This window comes from Pieris rapae, chromosome 21, assembly GCF_905147795.1.
Source record: "Pieris rapae chromosome 21, ilPieRapa1.1, whole genome shotgun sequence".
NCBI lineage: Eukaryota > Metazoa > Arthropoda > Insecta > Lepidoptera > Pieridae > Pieris > Pieris rapae.
The window spans coordinates 5,888,021-5,908,002 of NC_059529.1; the positions used below are offsets into that span (position 1 = coordinate 5,888,021).

General features: G+C 32.3%; 1 protein-coding gene across 1 annotated transcript in view; it reads right to left on the reverse strand.

The window, feature by feature from the left end:
• The window catches only part of LOC111003878, a 48,289-nt gene extending 37,925 nt beyond the window's left edge, over nt 1-10,364 (reverse strand). The window contains exon 1 of the mRNA XM_022274624.2: nt 10,215-10,364. Coding sequence (XP_022130316.1) covers nt 10,215-10,364 — 150 coding nt within the window. The remainder of the gene's footprint in view (nt 1-10,214) is intronic.
• Between the last annotated feature and the right edge of the window lie 9,618 nt (nt 10,365-19,982).

Sequence of the window (19,982 nt, forward strand, 5' to 3'; positions counted from 1 at the left end):
TAAACGGCCCAGATATTGTCTATGGGCGATATCGCTTAAAATCAGATAACACAATATCCAAGCGACACAACCATTCTTTTTAAATATCCTTCACCAATGAATGTTAGGAATAAGTAATAGCAAAAGAGAATTATATCCACAGATTAGATAAATCTAAATATCCAACGAAAGAGTTTTCTATGTGTTGTTTTGTTTTGAATATAGTCTATATGAATGTTAAATTAAGCTTACAATAATAAGTCATGTATTTTGATTTTTGTGACTTCAATATATTATTTATTAAGCTATTTTCTATTCATTAGGTCGCCATTACACCTTGGTATATAGATTAAAATTCTAATTGGGAGATTTTTGGCCTTTTTTTTAAATTGGTCGTGGATGAACGCGTCCACGAGGCAGGCGTATTATTACATATTAATAGTTTAGCTTGTCTCTTTCATTTCTTACAATTCGTTTATCATTTTTGTGATTTTTTATTTTGCCTGTATATGACGCCCATTTGTTTACTGTAAATATTAAATGGTAGGACAGTTATTTAAAAATAATTGGAAAAACACGCGTTATTATTATAAACATATTTTTATGTAAAAGCTGTATTTGAAAACGCTTTGACTTACTGATTACTAAACTACGTGTTACTCCCGGACCTCATTGCTAAGAACCTTCGAGTAACCTGACAAGAATTAATGAGCATGCCTAGAACCAGAATCAGATTTAAACATAAAGATATTTCCTTTTCTCAACAAGAACAAAACTAACGTTATATTATGTTCATGCGATTTTATTAATGTTTCTCATAAAATCCCTATGTGAATTAATAACCACATGATTTTTAATTATGCGCTTCCTTTTAGCTAACATATTTAATATTTGGCAATGTCGAGAATATCCACAGGTAATTTTTTTTATATTATTTACACAGATTTTAAGGGACACACAATAATTAATAAGAACATCTTAGTATTACTACTGTCAACAATTTTCACAAAACAATAAGAAAGACTGGATAAGAAGAAATTAAATGAAAAAAAAAATACACTTATGAACGTCAGAAAGGAAGTTAAATTATTAATTAGTCGATACCAACTCCGGGGAAATAAATACAGATAACACAACATTTTCTGCAGCTGTAATACTTTTTGACATTTAACACCTTTGTCTTCAGTCACCGTGACCACGCACGCTGTAAAGCACGCGAAACGTCGGTTTAAATTTAAAATTATGTACAAATAATTATAAGTTTAAATATAATAATACATATCTATAATCCGTTAAAAAAGTGTTTTTCTTTAAAAGTTAAATTATTTCTTAATTTACATTTACAACCAAATTTAAATTGCAACGAACTCGAAACCAAAAGACAATCAGCTCAGTGGGTGTCCTATCCTTTCGAGGATCGTCCAACTACGGTAAAGAAAGGAAGAAGTCTAAGAAAAAAGATGATTGCCTCATCTCTCAAACCCATTGCCTCAGTCTTCAGTTCGCTAGTCAGTTATCTTTTATTAGTACATACTTCGACTAGTTTCTGATGTATGGCAATAATATTTTGTGGAACAGATATGAAGCTGATTCGTAATCTGAAGAAATTTTAATCTGAAATTACAGAGTAAAATGTAATTAAAACTAAATTATACGTTAAATAAACGATTTGGTCTGTAGTGCTATTTATCGTGGGAGGTCAAGCGGTGGCTTCAGGAGGATTAAGCAATGTGACCTAGATTTAGTGTAACTGACTGTACTATTAAATTAATCCCGTAATAAAGTATTAGCGAGTAGACAAGTGCATATTCATTTTATACTAATTTTGATCAAACATTTTTTATTGCGCGTCTATAAACTTTAATTTTGAATTTATGTATACTACAGAGATTAATCAATCAAAAACATAATTTGTAAAAAAAAGCAAGTCTTGCAACTCAGTTCTTCTATCGTAAAAAGTGAGAACTATTTAATATTAAGACAGTTTATTCAGTCCATACTTAAAAAAACTTCTGTCTTAAGTTATTACGTTATTATTTATTATATGATCAGTGTAAGATGTCGTTAGGATAATCATCTTACACTGATCATATCAATAACAAATATATAATTTAAGTTTTAAACATATTGTGGCCATCGCAGATTTTGACTTTGAAATTTTACTAGTGATTGGATTTTATGCGCAATTATTATTACAACTTCTCTTCGGCTTTCGGGCCGATAGACTGGGCATCATCTTAGAGCATCCTCCCTTTAGATAGCACCTTCCTCCACACTTCGTTGACAGGTACGCTGCTTCTACTTGGCAATATAAAAAAACCAATACAGATGCAAAAATCAGGGAGGCGTTTAAGTCGTCTATTTGTGCTCTAAAGTCTATAGACGATTTTGTCTATAACTATGTTTATGTATACATTTTTTACCGCCAAATTATACTTTAAATTCGCCATGTACAACACGAAACCGCACCAGATGTGTGAACTTAAAATGAAGTTAGAAGAAAGAGTTTTGAACTAAGCAGCAAGAACTTCCAACATGCTACATTATCTAGACAATTTATAGACTATACAGAACATTTTCTCGAACTTGAACAATCTAAACAATGTGATCGCCGAAATGTATCTTAAACAATTTCCACTCAAAAGGTTTTTTCGAGTTTTATGGTATTTAACACGATTTTTAATCACCGATAATCCATATGGAAAAGAAAAAAAAATTAAAAGAGAAAACTGGTAATAATCAATTGTTATACATTATTTTTGGTTCGAGAGTAGATTTTCAATTTATTAAATTATTTCTATTATTACTTTGAAGGTTAAGAAAATTGTAAATACTGCAATTAAACTGATTTTAAAATAAGAAACACTGTTGTGATCGCCTAGTGGCTTCAGTGTACGACTTTCATAAGGTCAAATCCCGGTTGACCATGAACGGACTATGCCTTAAACCAAAAAGTCGTCAGTATATCAGGCACAGGCTGATTATCTACTTGCCTAAACAAACATATCACCAAAAAATCCAAATATGGCCACTAAAAAAGTTGGTAACGCCACTGGTTTTACTATGAAGCAAAAATCGATGTGTCAGCCTCATAAAACTGACCAGCTATAAACATGCAGAAATTGGAGTCATGAGGGGTTATAACGCCACTATTTATTACTCTCAAACTTATCTGACGTATTAACACTGTATTTACCGTGAACGGATCGTTTAAACGCCACTCAAGGTAAATTATTGCTCTCAGCGCAACTGTTTTCCCCACAATTTACTGTCTTACAAATACCACGCTTATATTTAATGAATACTTTACAACTACTAATGAGCGTACTTAGATATTCAACAGTGAAGAATTGTATCCACATAGCATTTAGCTTCCTAATAAATTACCATTAAGGAAGCTGAGATAGTATTATTATCATTCTCAAACTAAAAGTCTTCTATACGTAGCTACGGCCCGCTTATGTGCTAGTTTTACGCTCAAACCCAAAAAACTATCTCAAACCATTATTGACCATTTGAGATAGTAATCTTAATCCAAATATATATAAAAGTGTCCCAATCTATGGTTTGTAATAGCCATCTGTCGATACAAGCTATCCATGGTAGGTCGGGTCGTGACCTTTGTATGAAAATGACAGTTAAACTGTACCAATATTCTATCTAAGGATTTTAACTTTAATATTCGTAGGATTTGGTTACTGGGATGCAGATAGGAGATCGATCGACTGTCACGGTCTGATCTCAATTTTTTTTAGAACAGTGGGAAAACGGGCAGAAGGTTTTTTTTGAGATTGTTTTCAATCTGAAATTGTGGATTTATCATTGGATTAATGGTCCAGTGAATAGGCCATCTCGCTTTTACAACTTTATTACAAACATTGATGAAAATATTGATTTGTTTTACAAGACTTTATCAACTTATCGTAACTTTGTTTTGCGGGCTCTTAATGTGATTTAAGTTATCATTTTGTTTTATATAATGTTATTTTTATCTGTTAGGTTATTATTAATTTTTAATGATAATTTTTTAGTATTTATATTAGTATTTTTTGTTTATTGTGTGGTCGTTTGTTTAGTTTTTGTTTTCCTTTGATATATTGCTTGAGTTCTAATGTAATTGATGTGTATGTCTAAGTATGTTAAATTTGATGTCAACATATATAATAAATAATTATTTATATAGGTACTTCCAAAGGAACTCCTTCTTATTCCGTACTTTTAAGTTATAATGTTAAATGAAAATTATACTAATCTTTTGCAGATTTAAGATTTATTATTATAAAAAACACAAAACCTAAAACTACACAACATGTATTCAACTTGAAAATTACGTTACATTAAAAAAGAGTTATTTAGTTATTATGAATACATATTTTCATTCTATCAAATATCTTTTAGCCGGCAATCAAAACCAGGACATTATCTCAGAGGCCATAACTAACTTTTTATGATTTAATCTTAAATGTTACCTATTTCGCTAAAACCGCACACAAACACACAAAGTGGGTTCTTTGTGTCAAACGGCAACCGAAAACTGTGTGCTATTTTGCAATTCCGAGTTCGTAAAAGAGATTTCAATTCGACTAATGTATCGTATACTATCTCATTCAAGGCTGGTCTGCGATGTAAGATGCTTAAAGATATCAAATGCTGAAGAAATAGGGAGGAGACAAGTAGGTATTTCAATTTTTATGTAGAGACTTTAAAAGTTGTTTTGGATGTCCATATTATATAATTTTTATTAGTTATCATAACAATGAAATATACAGTATTTGTAATTTTCTACATATAAATAATTAACATATTAAGTGGTCTTTTCTCGGATCCGAGTGGAGTGGGGCCATGTTAGCGGTGCCGCTCTCTCGGATCCGTGGTGGCCTTCCGTTCATTTTTTAAAGCATTGCCAACCCTACCTCCTAAACCTCTCGGAACCTCTCGGATTCCAGTATTCAGCACTCGCCACGTTCGCCGACCATTCGGATGCGATCCGATTTTTTTTATAAAAATAGTAATATATTTTATATATATTTTCAAACATTTATATTCCAAAATTTGCCATAAAGAGGATTTGGCTATTATTTTGTATCCATTGTTTAAGCATTCTATGTAATAAAATAATAATTATATAATTAAAAATTAATAAAAAGAAAATTAAAACTTTTTTTTTCATTTTGGTCCCAGTGGCAGTGTACCTTTAATATCAGCATTTCCTCGATGCATTGTGATATTTATTCGTTGAGCGAGGGGTCACCGATACTATCTGCCAGGCGCCAACTTAAATCTTTTATTAGTGCCTGTGTACAGAACCCCACGTCCTAAGAGTAGATACTCCTAAGAACAAAATCGAAGTTGGAGGAAAGACTCTCTGTCTATAATAGTTGTAGAATCCGTAAAATTATTTTGTTCACAAATTATTTACTTACCACGACTTCTTATATAGTTATTTACAAAAACCTTCCTCATGTATCATTCTTGGTATTGATGAAAAACGCAATAAAATCCGTGTTTTTGAGTTTATCGCGAACACAGTAATATAAAATTTAGACATGCCTTTCACTTTCTTTGTTAGGATTCTCTAGAACTCAATCACATATCTCGCATCGTTAAGGCATTCGTAAGAAACGTTTTTATTCGACCGTTTTTTCCGACTTTGCAAATCCGACTACAACGAAAAAGTCTTTTTATTTTTCGGGTGAATATAGAGCATATGAATCTTGCTAATAACGTGGTTTTCTATAAACAAAAGAATTTCCAAAATCGGTTCTGTAGAATCAAGTTTTTACCCTCTTTATAGTGGTATAAGATAATTTTCGATTTTGTCAAAGTTAGTTATTGTTTGTAAACACGGTTTTTGTTTAGATTAAAACCATATGAAGGATGTCATTTAGTTCTTATAACTTTAAGTACTAAACAAGTACAACATAAGTACATTATTTATGCGCAGGATTTTTAGTCGACTATCATTTATTGATACCTTCGATTGCCTGAACTATTTCGCATCATTTCAAAACGACGAAGCTACGGTGTACGCGTTACTTCGATCGAAACGGTGATATTCTATAGCTAGTATATAGTATAGTAGGTATATAAATAATGTTTAAGCTTAAGTTTATGTTAGGATATTTTTATACCTGGCGAGTAGGATTTTTGGGTGACCTGGTTTTGCGATGAAGTATTAATAATAATTAAATAAATATTAGTAATATGCACATGAAAAGATTACTCAATTTACATCGAACATCAGGGTTGGAGTTTTTGAATTTACGTCTTATTAAAACGTTGTGTTGTTAGAACACTAAAAGCTAAATCAATTTGATTGCACTATTTAAACTATACTGCTCTAATTGTTAACGCTGTGATGAAGGAAAAATAACAATATGTCAGGGCTTCAGATTTCTGTATCCGTTTCGTGTTGATGTATTTTTCTACATAAATATTTTTTCAACTTGACTCTAACCAATGCCTAGGCTTGCCCGTATCTGCTGATAGGTCATCTTCCTCTATCATGCGTCGCACAGCACTAATGTTATCTTCAGTAGTCGCTGTTAAAGGACGTCCCTCACGCTGATCATCATTGAGATTGCTACGTCCACACTTAAACTCGTTGAACCAATTGTAAATAGTGGGCACCAGATGGGGATTTATTAATAAATGCTAATCGTAGCCATATATATATACATATGATAGTATTTATCATAGCTTTGTTGTTGAGTAATCATAATAAATAAATAATAAATAAAATAAACAAGAGTTTTAGATTTGCCACCTTTTCATAAAAACAAATGACAAATGAATGCAAATGGTTACCAAAGAGTTTTTACATTGAAATTCAAAAAAAGTTTTCATTCGCAATGTTAGAAACTGGCCAGTTCTAAACATTTTCGGTGTTACCTAGGTAGATGATCAGCATGAAGTGCCTGAAGCACGTTAACTTTTTGGGTCTAAATCTGGTTTCCTCAAGATGTTTTCCTTCACCGTACCACGACCACGAGTGTTAAATGTGCGCCTATAATGTCCATTGGTGCAGACCCGGGGAACTAATCTAGGACCTTAGGGATAAGAGTTATGTATAACTATATTCACATAATACAGTATAATTACTTATTAGGGAGGATTTCACCCGATTCTAAGTAACAAATCTTGTAAACCATATTATGTTAACTAAGCCGTCTCTATAATTGTGTACAATTAACTCTCATCTCTAATTAGCTATGAATTGCTTGGTCATTATTGTTGCTAACTAAAATATAGTTATAGACTACTACAATTCTACAGCAGTATAGATCTTCTTTTGTTTTTATCAGCATGTAATGAAATATTTAACAGAGAGAACATGCGAGAAATTAATATTCAACAAAAACTGATTTAATAATAATTCTTTGATATTATATTTAAAGGATTGTATTAACAAACATTATCGCAAGACAGGAACAGAGGAGGCCTATGCCAATGGATAACATGACCACAAAACTGATTGCCAAATAAAATTTTCCCAATACATATTTCGTCTAATGAAGCTTATTTTATTTGTATAATGGTCTGACAATAAAGGCTTCATTCGTTATTTATTTATCGCAAACATTTTTTACATGTAAGTCGGTAAAAGAGCTCGAGAGAGGAAACTCACTCACTGACTCCGCTGGTTCTACGAACCAAAAAGTGCTTTGCTTCCAAACGAGAAACTTTCATGAACACTCACTTTGCCAAAAAGCTCGCGAGTGTGTTGCCGACCTTTTCAAAATTGGTAATAATGTTTTTTTTTTTTTAAAGAACACACGGGGGCTCACCTGATGTTAAGTGATACTGCCGCCCATGGACGCTCTCGATGCTAGAGGGCTCGCGAGTGCGTTGCAGGCCTTTTAAGAATTTGTAAGCTCTAATTATAATGTAACTTTATAATACTTTTTTAATGGCACAAATACTGTATATGTACCGTATAAATTTTAACGCCCTTTTTCATTAGCCTTTTTACCTTAATTTTTTCATCGGAACGAAAATCCCATGTCATGTGTGATAATAGCCTCAGAGGCGAAAGACTTAAAATAGACAGTTTAAAAATAAATACATATTGTTGTTCTGTTTTGTATTTCGTTTGGCTCGGGGCGGTTAATCAAACTCGAAGAAGTGGGCGTTGTCAGCAGAAACTAATTTGATCTCAACTTCATCCAAGCCTATTTGCAATACGAAATGTACAATCAGACGAGGCAGTTATTTGTTGTTTATCAAATAAAATATGTAGACCTCGTAAGAAACTTTCAAACAATTTCGTCGATCAAACTTTACGCGATGTTTATTATGAAATGACTTACAATAGTATAGGCGCAAACTAGCTGATGTGGTCTCTGGCAGAATGACCAGCGCTGTGGAACACTCTGCTCCTCAGCATAATGCTGAGCCAGGGCCATATACAGACACAGCACACACGCAATATATGCTTGAGACGGACCGAAGGGGAAAGGGAAAAAATAATATACCTCTCTTTATATCTTTTATTTAAATTTTTCTCTTTGATTACTGCTGTGTTGTGTATTTATGTGTGTGTCTTTTGTTTGTAATAAATAATATGTCTATGTCTATGTATATGCTTACGTAGTTTTAAGGGTGAACTTGTGTGTGTCCATATATATTTTTTTTGAATGAGGTGAAAATGCACTTACGCAGGCCCGCATCAAGAATCCAGCTTGACGCGGGGACTGTGGGCTAAGAAAAGAATTTTGAATACCAAAATTGATATTGATACTCTACCCCAAGAAGAGAGATGTGAAGAAGTACCTGGAGAAGCGGGAAGACTCCGATTTTTTTAAGTAGCAGTTTTTTTTTAAGTAGTAGATATTAATAAATTCTTAGTATAATTTGTTGCTTTTTTTTAATTTTCCAGTTTTTAATTTTATTCTTTTGTTTTTCTTTTTAATGACACCTTATCTTTTAATTCTTGTTTTCTGTTTTTTATTTAATCTGTGTAATCTGTTTTGGCTTTGTGTATTGTATTTGTGTTTTGTATAATAATATGTGTTAAGTAGCTGTTGATTACTTATTATTAAATAAATAAATAAAAGTCAACGGTATGTCAGATACTGACGCCACCCAAAGGTGTTTTGCCTCCGAAACGAGTTACTCCCACGAAGAGATTCACATACAGATGTGATTCTATAACCAATAGTTCTTTGGCCTCCTCATTAATCACACTATAACAAGACTCAATAGAACACAAGAACAGAGAGACTTCCCTTAAATAGACTGTTAGTAGTGTGGACACTATCTGATGATAACAATCCTTATTAGTAAATAAAATACATTTAATTATATTAATATACAATTACAAACTAAAAATATATCTAATAACTAACCTTAAAATTTAATAATTAAAAAATATTATTAAAAGGAGTCCCTTTAGGCAAGGTTCCGAAGATACTAGCAGCGTTTCCCCTTTGAATAGCTAGACTAATTCTTTGTGCGAGGTAGCTGCCAGTAAATTATTAAATATATATATATTATTTATATATATTTATATAAATAATATATATTTTTATTTTTTATATATATTATTTTTAGTAAATTATGTTAGACTTAAATTATTTATTAGTCTTAAGACTAGATCGTAATGTTCCACGATGTTTTAGTGAAGACACATTTATATTAAAAAATCACATGGATGTGAAGTTTAGCATATTCTGCTGATGGTACATTGTAACTTCTGAATTTGTAACTAATTTCAAATTACAACCAAATATTCTCCAATTTGCCTGATTCGATGCAATGTCACTAGTCAACCGCTGTGACCGAAATTCGGTCCAAACTTTGATTATAAGGCTTATGCGCGCTCTACCTTGAAATATGGGATCTTAGTTAGTTCCGACTTCCGGTGGCATTGTAAACTTTCCGATAACGTCCACTTCAAAAGTTCCTATTTCAAAATTACCTATTTAAAAATAATTGTAAATAAATGATCGTATATAGAAGTCAGTATTTTATGTTATTATATAAGTCAAAACTAATTTGGATATAAACAAACCAAATTTTATAATTAAATTACTCCCTGTCCAAAAAAAGTAAAAGTTAAAAACATAATTCAATCAGTCTTTAATACACTGAAATAACATATCAAAAGTGTACTCGCATAGACTATAGACAATATTATTGACGACCCCAGCGCCACAGACTAAAGATTAGTCTATTTCAATTTAAAAACAGTACCTTAAAACAATTGAAAGTTCATCAATAATGTATGGGCTTACCTTTTTCGCCTTTCCACTTTTCCTTAAAAGTTTTGCACAACACAGTCCCCTGGTGTCTGGTAAAGGGGCCGGCGGGGGTTTGGGCCAGCAGAGTCGCTTCGGAGTGACCTCTGGGCCCGCCTCGCTCCTTACTTCCTCCTTATCACACATGTTTACCCCCAGACTACCCCAGATACCAATGCTTTATGAGAGAAACGAGCATTTTCTCGCGAGAAATTTAAAGTAAACGTTGAGAATTTTTGTACTTTCGTTTAGATAAGCTCTTATTACTATATATTTGAACGTCCGATTCAGCATCTGAAACAAATGTAAAACAATCAATGAATCTGTCTGTGAGAAGTGGATACTCGTGATTGACAATATGTCTTATACATACACACACATTCAAGCACAAGTTTTGCGTAGGAATGAAGTGTTCCGGCACATTTAATGTATAAGGGGATTAAAAATAGGCTGATGAATGAAAAAATTGATTGATTTAATTAACTATGAATTTGTTAAAATACCATTTAAACACAATTTACTTAAAATGCTGTCCAATTCGACTTCATTCAAGAACGTACCAATTCTCTAAAGGCCGGCAACGCACTTATTATTAGGACTTGAGAAAGTCGCCTTGCGTCTATTATTTATAGTGAACTAATTCGACTTAGGGCCAAGAAAAGAGCGAATCAATTCTTATAAGGCCGGTAATGCACTCGCAAGCCTTCTGGCATTGAGCCATGTTCGGCCCCTGTTTTACAAAAAAAAAGTTAGTTACCTCGTAAATTAATTATGCTTATTTATTTATTTACCATTATCCTTACAGTAGAAATAAAATATTTATGAAATACACAATACTATCAAAATCTGTTATAACGACATAGAATTGACATCTTTGGTCGTAAAAACCGACAGTCGTTGACGTTATTATTAAGAACCTCATGCAATATAATTCAGCCGGGACCTTTGATTTTGGTCAATATAACCGGTATGTTGTTCTAAACGATGTCTTCGTAAACGTTTTTGACCGCATCATGTTATAAAAAAATAAGTTTTTCCAAACAATTCATAGTCACCTCTGAATAAAGTGACTCTAATGTATAAAATAGACACACCTCTCGCATATTCATACTTTTTCGAAAATAGCTTTAGACGCGATCGAAACAGAGTTGTTGAATATTTAATGGCGGCTAACGAATGCAGACTCGACATTACGAACTTGTTAACAAGCTTTGTCGTCTTGAGTGTCAAACAAATCATTAAAATCTGTTAAAAAAAACCTAAAGCTCATTAGAACACCCTAGAAATATTTGTATTGTATCAACTAGTTTGTTTATAATTTATGGCCAATCATATGCAAAGTTAGCGAAGTTTCGATACTTGAAATCGCCTCCGAGGCTTAGTGTTGACCAAGCCTGACTTTGAATGTCAGTTTTTCCTGCGCACCACCAGTGTGGAACCAACTGCCCATTAAAGTATTACTGAACCAATTTAGTGTCCTTCAAGAAAAAAGCGCACCGATTTTTTAAGGGCCGGCCAGGCACTTGCGAGCCTGAGTGTGGTCCCCTAATATCGGGCTCACCAGATATTAAGTGATACCGTTTGCTTTTTAAAAAGTCAGAAAAAAGACCTTCATTACCTTATCAATAAAAATAAGCAAGAATTTGCCTTGAAGCTAGACGAACCTACAAGATATACAATTTCCTTTCAGCGAATACGATAATGATAAAAATTATATAATATAATTATAATTAAATATCTACTATAAACAAACTTTGCGATCATATAAAGTTGTCTATACTGCCGATATGTTATATTTTGCAACATTTATTGATATAAGTTATAAAAGTCAACAGTGAAATATAGTTATTATAAATAATAAAAACAACGCAATATTAAGTCTAATTCTACGCAAGTCAAATCTACTTAACAGATTCAAAAAGTTTCCTTGCTTAGACGATCCTCACACCGCATCACTGAATCCATTTCACCAGCTAATATACCATTCTGTTTGTCTTTCGAGGCAATAAAATGAATTTTATGCAAATTATTGGAATTCTATACATTTTTGATGAGCCGCTTGCCGACATATTCGCGGCGTTTAATTAATATATTTTTCCATCAAAACTTTATTCCCTTGGTGTTTGGTGTCTACACAAGTTTAATAGAGCTGACTGGTTTATTAAAATCATACTAATGGCGTAATTTATTTAATGTTTTAGCAAAAAATACACACTTTTCATCTTGGCTTCTATCGAACATACATTAACATCTGGAAGAAACTGATTTTTGCCGTTTGCGCATTTGCATCCCTAATTTTCATTTATATAAATAAATGTTATTATTATTAATATTAATTACTATCACACTTTATTATTACTTTGAGGTCAGTCAGTATTGCGTGATTTTCAAAATTGTGGTCGCAAATTTGAATCCTGGCAGTGAACTAATAGATATTGTGTCTAAGGGAGCTCGTACGTTAAAGAAAAAAACTACATAATATAAAAATAGAAATACGATGTAAATATAAACTAAATCCTCAAACGAACCATAGATATTAGATACCTATTATTTGTCCTTGTCACTCTCATGCGTACTTTTCAATAAAACTCAAGTGTTGCCTTTTCATTGCGATTTTTCTATGCTGACTTGTCTTGTCTTATTTTTTTTATTTATAATACAGACACCATCGTCCAAATCTTTTAGAAGTCGGTTTTCGTGAAGAAAATTCAATGTTAGTTCAGATATACCCCGACGGGCAGCAAATTCCTCATAGTGGTGATACGCGAAAAACAGTGACATGGAATCTGTAGCAAGAAATAATAACGATCTCTACCTAATCTTCACTCCTCTTGGAAACAAAAAGGTCGGAAGTCAAGCCAGTGAACCGAACGACCTGTATAATTTATTGTAAGTTCGGAAAATGTTTCCGCAAAGTTTCCTTATTGTTACAATATTGGCATTATTGATTTATACAGTGAAAGGCACCATAATTATTTACTGATTAATGAATGTATATGCTATAATTACTCGTGGAAACTACTGGTTCTAATTAAAACCATATTTCTATGTTGGATAATCTATTTATCGAGGAAGCTTATACAGTCTCACTACAACTTATAACATAATGTAAGACTTTAACAAAAACAAGATTAAACAGCCAGCATTTGACTGAAAATAATGTTTTTTATCGTTACCAAATTGTATATATATATATATATTAATCCATATGACCTGACTTTTAAAATAATATATTTAATTTTGACTAAAATCATTTGCGTCATTTCATTTAATTGATAGTTATAACCGTCGCATTTATGTGCATATATTTTAAAGCGGGTGAATCTGTGGAGATAAGCTAGTTTTTACATAGAAAAGTGTATATAATCTACTACTATTATAATAAAATTAAAAACAGATTTAGCCTTACGACGGATATTAGCAACCATTATGGCCGCAATAGTTTGTAATGCTTATTCTCAAGATTTGTTAATGCTACCGAATACTTTACTAAATAGTTTTATAAACAATGACTTCAAATTCGAAAAAAAAATTAATACATTTTCATGAATGGAACGTAATGAAGCGGCCACGGTCGGTCATAAAATGTGTGGTTTGAACCACAACATCAGTGTAATTTTTATAATTTTAAGGATAAAATGTAATAATAATTTTGCTATGAGATTATTTTCTGGCAAATGACAACTATGATTCACATAATTAAATATGAATAGATAAAGGTGTGTGCATACAAAGTACACATGTCAGAAGTGAAACTTTTGTAAATTACTTCTTACTAAGGTAAAAGCCCGAATAGATAATCGTATACCAGACGGTTATTTAGACAAAACCAATAGAGCAAAAAAACACTGAAAACATGTGTACGCAGTGAACAGGACAATAATAAGAAAAGAAAAATGACAAATATGTTCTTATTAGCCCCTTGATTTTACCATAAGTTTCATAAATTTCGTTAGATTATTAATTATACAACGTAAAATATCTAAACATCTAAATAAATATTATACTATATTTATACTATCGAAAGAAGATCTAAATTTATCAAACTAGAGTAAAACTACTATTACTATTGGGTGTAAACAGAACATAATTGTGAATTTTCTTTGTGAGGTTTTTCTAAACTTCGACACACAAATATTACACGGCGAAGCTGGAATTAACTTTGTCAAGCCTCGGTAGAGTTGCTTATAAGTTTTATTATTGACTCAGGTAAGTAAATAAAATTGGTAATTTTTGAATATAATTGTTTGAGTTTTACTATAGATATGAAGACTTGTAGAAAATGAAACGACTAAACAACACGTTACTTTTACGTGATATATCTGGGCAAAATGACGTCGAATTTTGATCATAATGAACAATCTTATATGTTGGAAAACAAACAAAATTTCATAATCGCTCTCATAAACAAATGCGAGCTTGTAAGCGCACATCTTTCGAGAACGTTGTTGACACACGAATTAGCAGGATATGACAACATTAAATCGACATTCCTGCTCATTAAAATATTTACACTGGATGAATTACATTTAAAACATTTATACTTTATACAGGTAGTTTTGTGCCAAAATTTACAGTTTACAACTTTGTTAATTATATATAAAAAAATCAATTAATGGCGTAAACCTGTTTATGTCTGGGCCTCAAATTTCTGAATCTGTTTCATGATCATTTTTTTAAATCTAATGGGCAAGTTTAGCAAGTTCGACTTTTTGGGTCTAAAACATGTCGGTTTCCTCCTACACCGTTCGAGCAAATGTTAAATGTACATAAAAGGAAGTCCATTAGTGCACAGCCGGGGATTGAACCTACGACCTCAGGTATGAGACTCACACGCTGAAGCCACTAGGCCAACACTGCTCTTATGTTTTGTTAATTTATATATGGGTTGTAATACCCTTACTCCTTTGAACTCGCGATATCGCCATACTTGGAGTCCTTTCATAATGTCAGCTCTCAAGATGAGATTTAGGTGGCGATACGTATTGAAAGACGGGCTAAGTACTGGAAGTAGTTTCAAACGAATAAATACTAAACCAAGCTGCATTTAATTTATAAAATACCCTTTAGATAGGGACTTGAAATCGAATTACTAGGAATCAAAGTCTCATTTTTTTTGTAGAACACTGTGGGTCGCCTTATATTACGTGCCCATATGAGTGTCCATACTTAAGAGAAGGTTCCCAAGTGAATTGGTGCCTATTTTATAATCGCATCAATTATATATATAACACACACAAATGCTGTTTATGCAGGGCATAGTTTGGAAAAACTAGTTTATAATAGATATACCTACCTTGATTGATGGTTAAATAATTCATTTATTAAATAATAAATGAATGTATGAATCGCATGTGATAAGGGGCAAGAAAATGGTTGCAATTGCAACAAGGATGTAAAATAAACTAGTTGAAGAAGCGGAGAGAATTCATAAGTACAATAAGTTACCTACATGAATATATTTTGACTTTCATAGTAAATCTGAATGTTATATAACATTTTCAGTCCTTTTCTCCTGAACATAACCAGTTCTTCATATGAAATCTGACGCGTGTGTGATATGAAAATGAGGTTGATAAGAAAAATTAGCTTTCTATTGTTCGTAGAACTATAGGGGCTCTCGTCTCCGACGTTTATATGAAAAATGGAATTTCATATAAACGTCATATAAACAGTTTAATATCATTATCTATACTAATATTACAAACAGGATTTATTTTTGTATGTTTGTTGAATTTAAAACTAATTGACGCAACCCTGAAATATATATAAATCAAATCGACTTAGGTGTTTCATTAAATAGCGTTCTGATTTATAAACAGCTAGTAATGCTCTTTCGAGCCATGGCAGTGCAAGTGTCCATGGGCGGCGATAGCACTGGAGATCAAGTGAACTTGCCCAGTTCTACAAAATCCCTGAGTGACGAAGGCTATTGATGCCCTTATAGGGCTTCGTTAGCAATAAAATGTTTGGCCTTCCCTCTTCTACAATGCTTAAGCATGTTCCGTTTAATTTAAGAATTAGTATAAAGAATTAATATGATTGTAGTTTTTAAGTATTTTTTTGTAATATGTATATATAGCACGTACTTATGCAGTATATTTTATTTAATGGTAAAAATTAAGGTATGAAAATAAATAGTTTTAAATAATCTCTTGTACAAGGAGACAGTAATATTACGTATGTAATGCAAGCTGACGTAGTACAACTAAAATACGGGTCCATGTAGAAAATAAAATAAAAAGTAATAGTAAAGAAAGTATTTATTAAATATAATTAACTTCGTCAAGTTTATATGACAAACATACTTTGAGACATTACGATAAACGAACTAAATACAATATAGAAAATTGCTGAGTCTACCTAGAAAATATCTGTTATGTACCCATACCAATAGGAAACTCACTGTGTGTGACTTGTTTTTCCTACTTTATCTTTTTATAGCAAATGGGTGATTCCATTATCGCGGGTGCATCATTTTGACGCATGTTAAGTTTCATAATAATAAAACCAAAAATATTTTAAATAAACATCTTCTTGTAAGTGCTACGTTTCAACAAGTTCACTTTATATTTCGTAAAAAGAATTTTATTGAAATAATTATTATAGTCAGGAATGAGGTTCAAAGTTCTATCGCGGGTGCAACAAAGTAGGCCGAACCTTTCTAGATCATTAAACAAAAACACAAAAGTCTGTTAATTGTGAAACTTTTATTATGTTATGCCTTCGTATTTCGTAAGGCGTTAAACTAACCAAGTAAACAAATATATTTTTTTATAGGAAACAAAAATAAACACAGAATTATTCACTTTTAAAGCAATCGCGGGTGCAACATCAAATTATCGCGGGTGCAACCCGTCTAATTTAAGTGAATACCAATCATCAATAAAACTTTTACAGGAATAAAATAAGATATCAATCAATGTTTATTACTAATCAGAACACTTCTTTGTCACTTATATTAATTATTTCTTTTCAAATACGTCTATATTCGCCGAAAATTCTACATACGTATTTTTTCCGTCAATCTTTTTCTTTGGCGCTTCCAACTTCGCGATAATATCTTAAAATCGTACGTCTGCTATGTCATTAACAATTTCAGTGAAATGCTTGCCATCAACCGTCGTCAGGAATTGTACTCTAACCTCTCCATCTTCGTCCATATCGCTCTGACACACCCCTACATAGCGGTATTGAGTACTTTTTTTGCCAGATTTACAGAGCAATTACACGAGCACGTAAAAACCAGCGCTAATATCTCTTGGTAAGACATCAGCACAGGCAGAACCAGTTTCAGGGCATGCTTCTGCGAGTATTTTTGAGGGTTAAAGAGGATATTCGTCGTCTGAAAACATCTGAAATGCGCAATTTTGTTTTAAGTGGGACAAAAGATTTACTCTGATCTGATACTGAAGGACAGAGATTTCCTTCTTGTATTTTATTTGTAAGAGTTTCCAAGTCATCGTCATCCCAATCACTTTTTGTTTCAGTAGTGGTTTTCGGAGATTTCAAAACTAGTCTGCATATGAGATGAGACAGTGAAGTTCGCGCCACGGAAATACTATCATTCCCAACTTCAGGTTGGAAGAAATGTTTTTATTGAATGCCTGGTATATTTTTCAGTCCTTCTCATTTAGCATCCAACATGGCCATCTTTTCTTTAACTTCTTCTTTTGCTACGAATATAAAGAAGATGTTTTTAGACAGACTGCGTGCCAAATCTGTAAAAAAAACGGAATATAATATAACCACACATTAAATATTTGTCACCAATCATGCACACCATATTATTATTATTTAAATCATAACAAAAAAATAAAATGTGTGATAAATCAGGCAATACGGTTATTTGTCAAAGAGTTGCACCCGCGATCCTAACATCACGATCGCGGGTGCAACCAATTTAAGTTTAAGTAAATTTCAATTCAACTAACATTATACTCCTAAAAACGATTTAAATACGTTTGCCTTTGATTTTTTTTTACTTTTACAAAGTTTGAAAACTATAGGATTTCATTTCTGTGAAAAACACAAACTTTTATATCTTTTGTATCGCGGGTGCAACAAGCTAACAGTGACTTTTTATATTCAATAATTCTTAAAAAATAACAACAAGTACTTACATTTTTTTGCACATAAGAATAAAACAATATTTTCACTACACATATAGCCGGTAGAACATAAACTGAAACTGTCGGTAACAGCTCTTTCGTGCCAGTATTGCCACGTTGTGATTTTGCAGATTCAGCCAATTCTTCGAATGATAATGTTTCCAAGTGCGCCAAAAATTTAAATATGAAGTAAAATAAAAAATAAAAAATGTTTTAATAAATTTATACCTTTTTATTTGTACCGATATAAAAAAAAGTAACAAATAATTTGATTTAGAAATTCATGTCAAAAATCGTCTATAGCGGAATCGCCCAAATACCACTTAAATATGTTAATAACATACCATTGGGGTTAATTCAGTAATTAAACCCTTGTTATTACTTTAAATAATCTACATTTCATAGAAAGTGTTAAACCTTACCAATTAGGCCCACAAAACTATAGATCAACCTTCGTAGCGATCGGAAAGTTTAGCGCCGCGCTACGCGTTTGGGCGCTACGCTACCGTCTACGAGGCTGCGCGCGATCTGACTGGCGAGCCGCCGCCGCCCGCCTTATATTGCGAGTACTACGGCAATAATCCTTTCCGTCGAACCTCTCATTCAGGCTCAATCTCTCGTTAGACATAAGAGGTGGGCTCTAGTCGTGATAGCGCCATACATACCATAGTACTAGACGAGTTAATAGTACATTTTATAGTTCTGTATAACCATGCTGATAATTTGAATTAATTTATTTATGAATGTAAGGTGTTTCATTCTGTATTTTCTTAAGAAATATTTGAAAATTTCTAATCTGAAAATACAGTACATTAATTAGATGTTAATTTCAATAATCATTTTTATTCAGTATTTTGTCCAAATTTTATGGCACTGAAAATCGCATTTTAATGTGCGAAAGTGTAATAATTTGTTATATATATCATATTATTATTATATAGCATCCCTATATCAATAGCATTGCAAATAGCATAATAAGGGGCTGATAGTATTTTGATTTACCTGCAAATGTATTAAGTCTCGTAATGAGTTTATGTGTAACCTATCCATCCTGATTGCGTCCATTCACATTTAAATGGCTTCGTTAAGCTACTAAACACAAGCGAAGCTAAAATAATTGCTTTTCTTTACAAAAACAATAAAACCGAGTATCGCAAAATTATCTATACCAAAAAACTATCTAATATATTAAATATATAAGAATACTATTACTTATAAAAATTGTATAATACTCGGTAAAAATAGAAAATGCCTCCAAACGTATTATTCTTAAAAAGGCACTACCCAAGGCGCCACGAATCTTATCCTATTGAAACATCTTAGATAAGTAGCTATATGTTTGTATATAATTAGACTCACTCACCTTATACTAATTAGTCTTATCAAAGGAACACACATCTTTCAGTATCTTCACCGGGTAAATACACAAATGTAAACACATGACCAGGAAATCGTCTAGGCTACAATCTTTATACACAAAAACTGTTTGTTTACATGCTCCAAACAAAAAATAAGGCATTAAACATGTGCGAGGTAAGGCTCGCAGGCGCCAACTAGCGGTGGATGATGAAAAATTTGGGGAGGAATGTCGAGGGTGAAAAGGTATCTATCGTCCTTTTCGCACGCATTACACCCGGTAACTTGAATTATATTG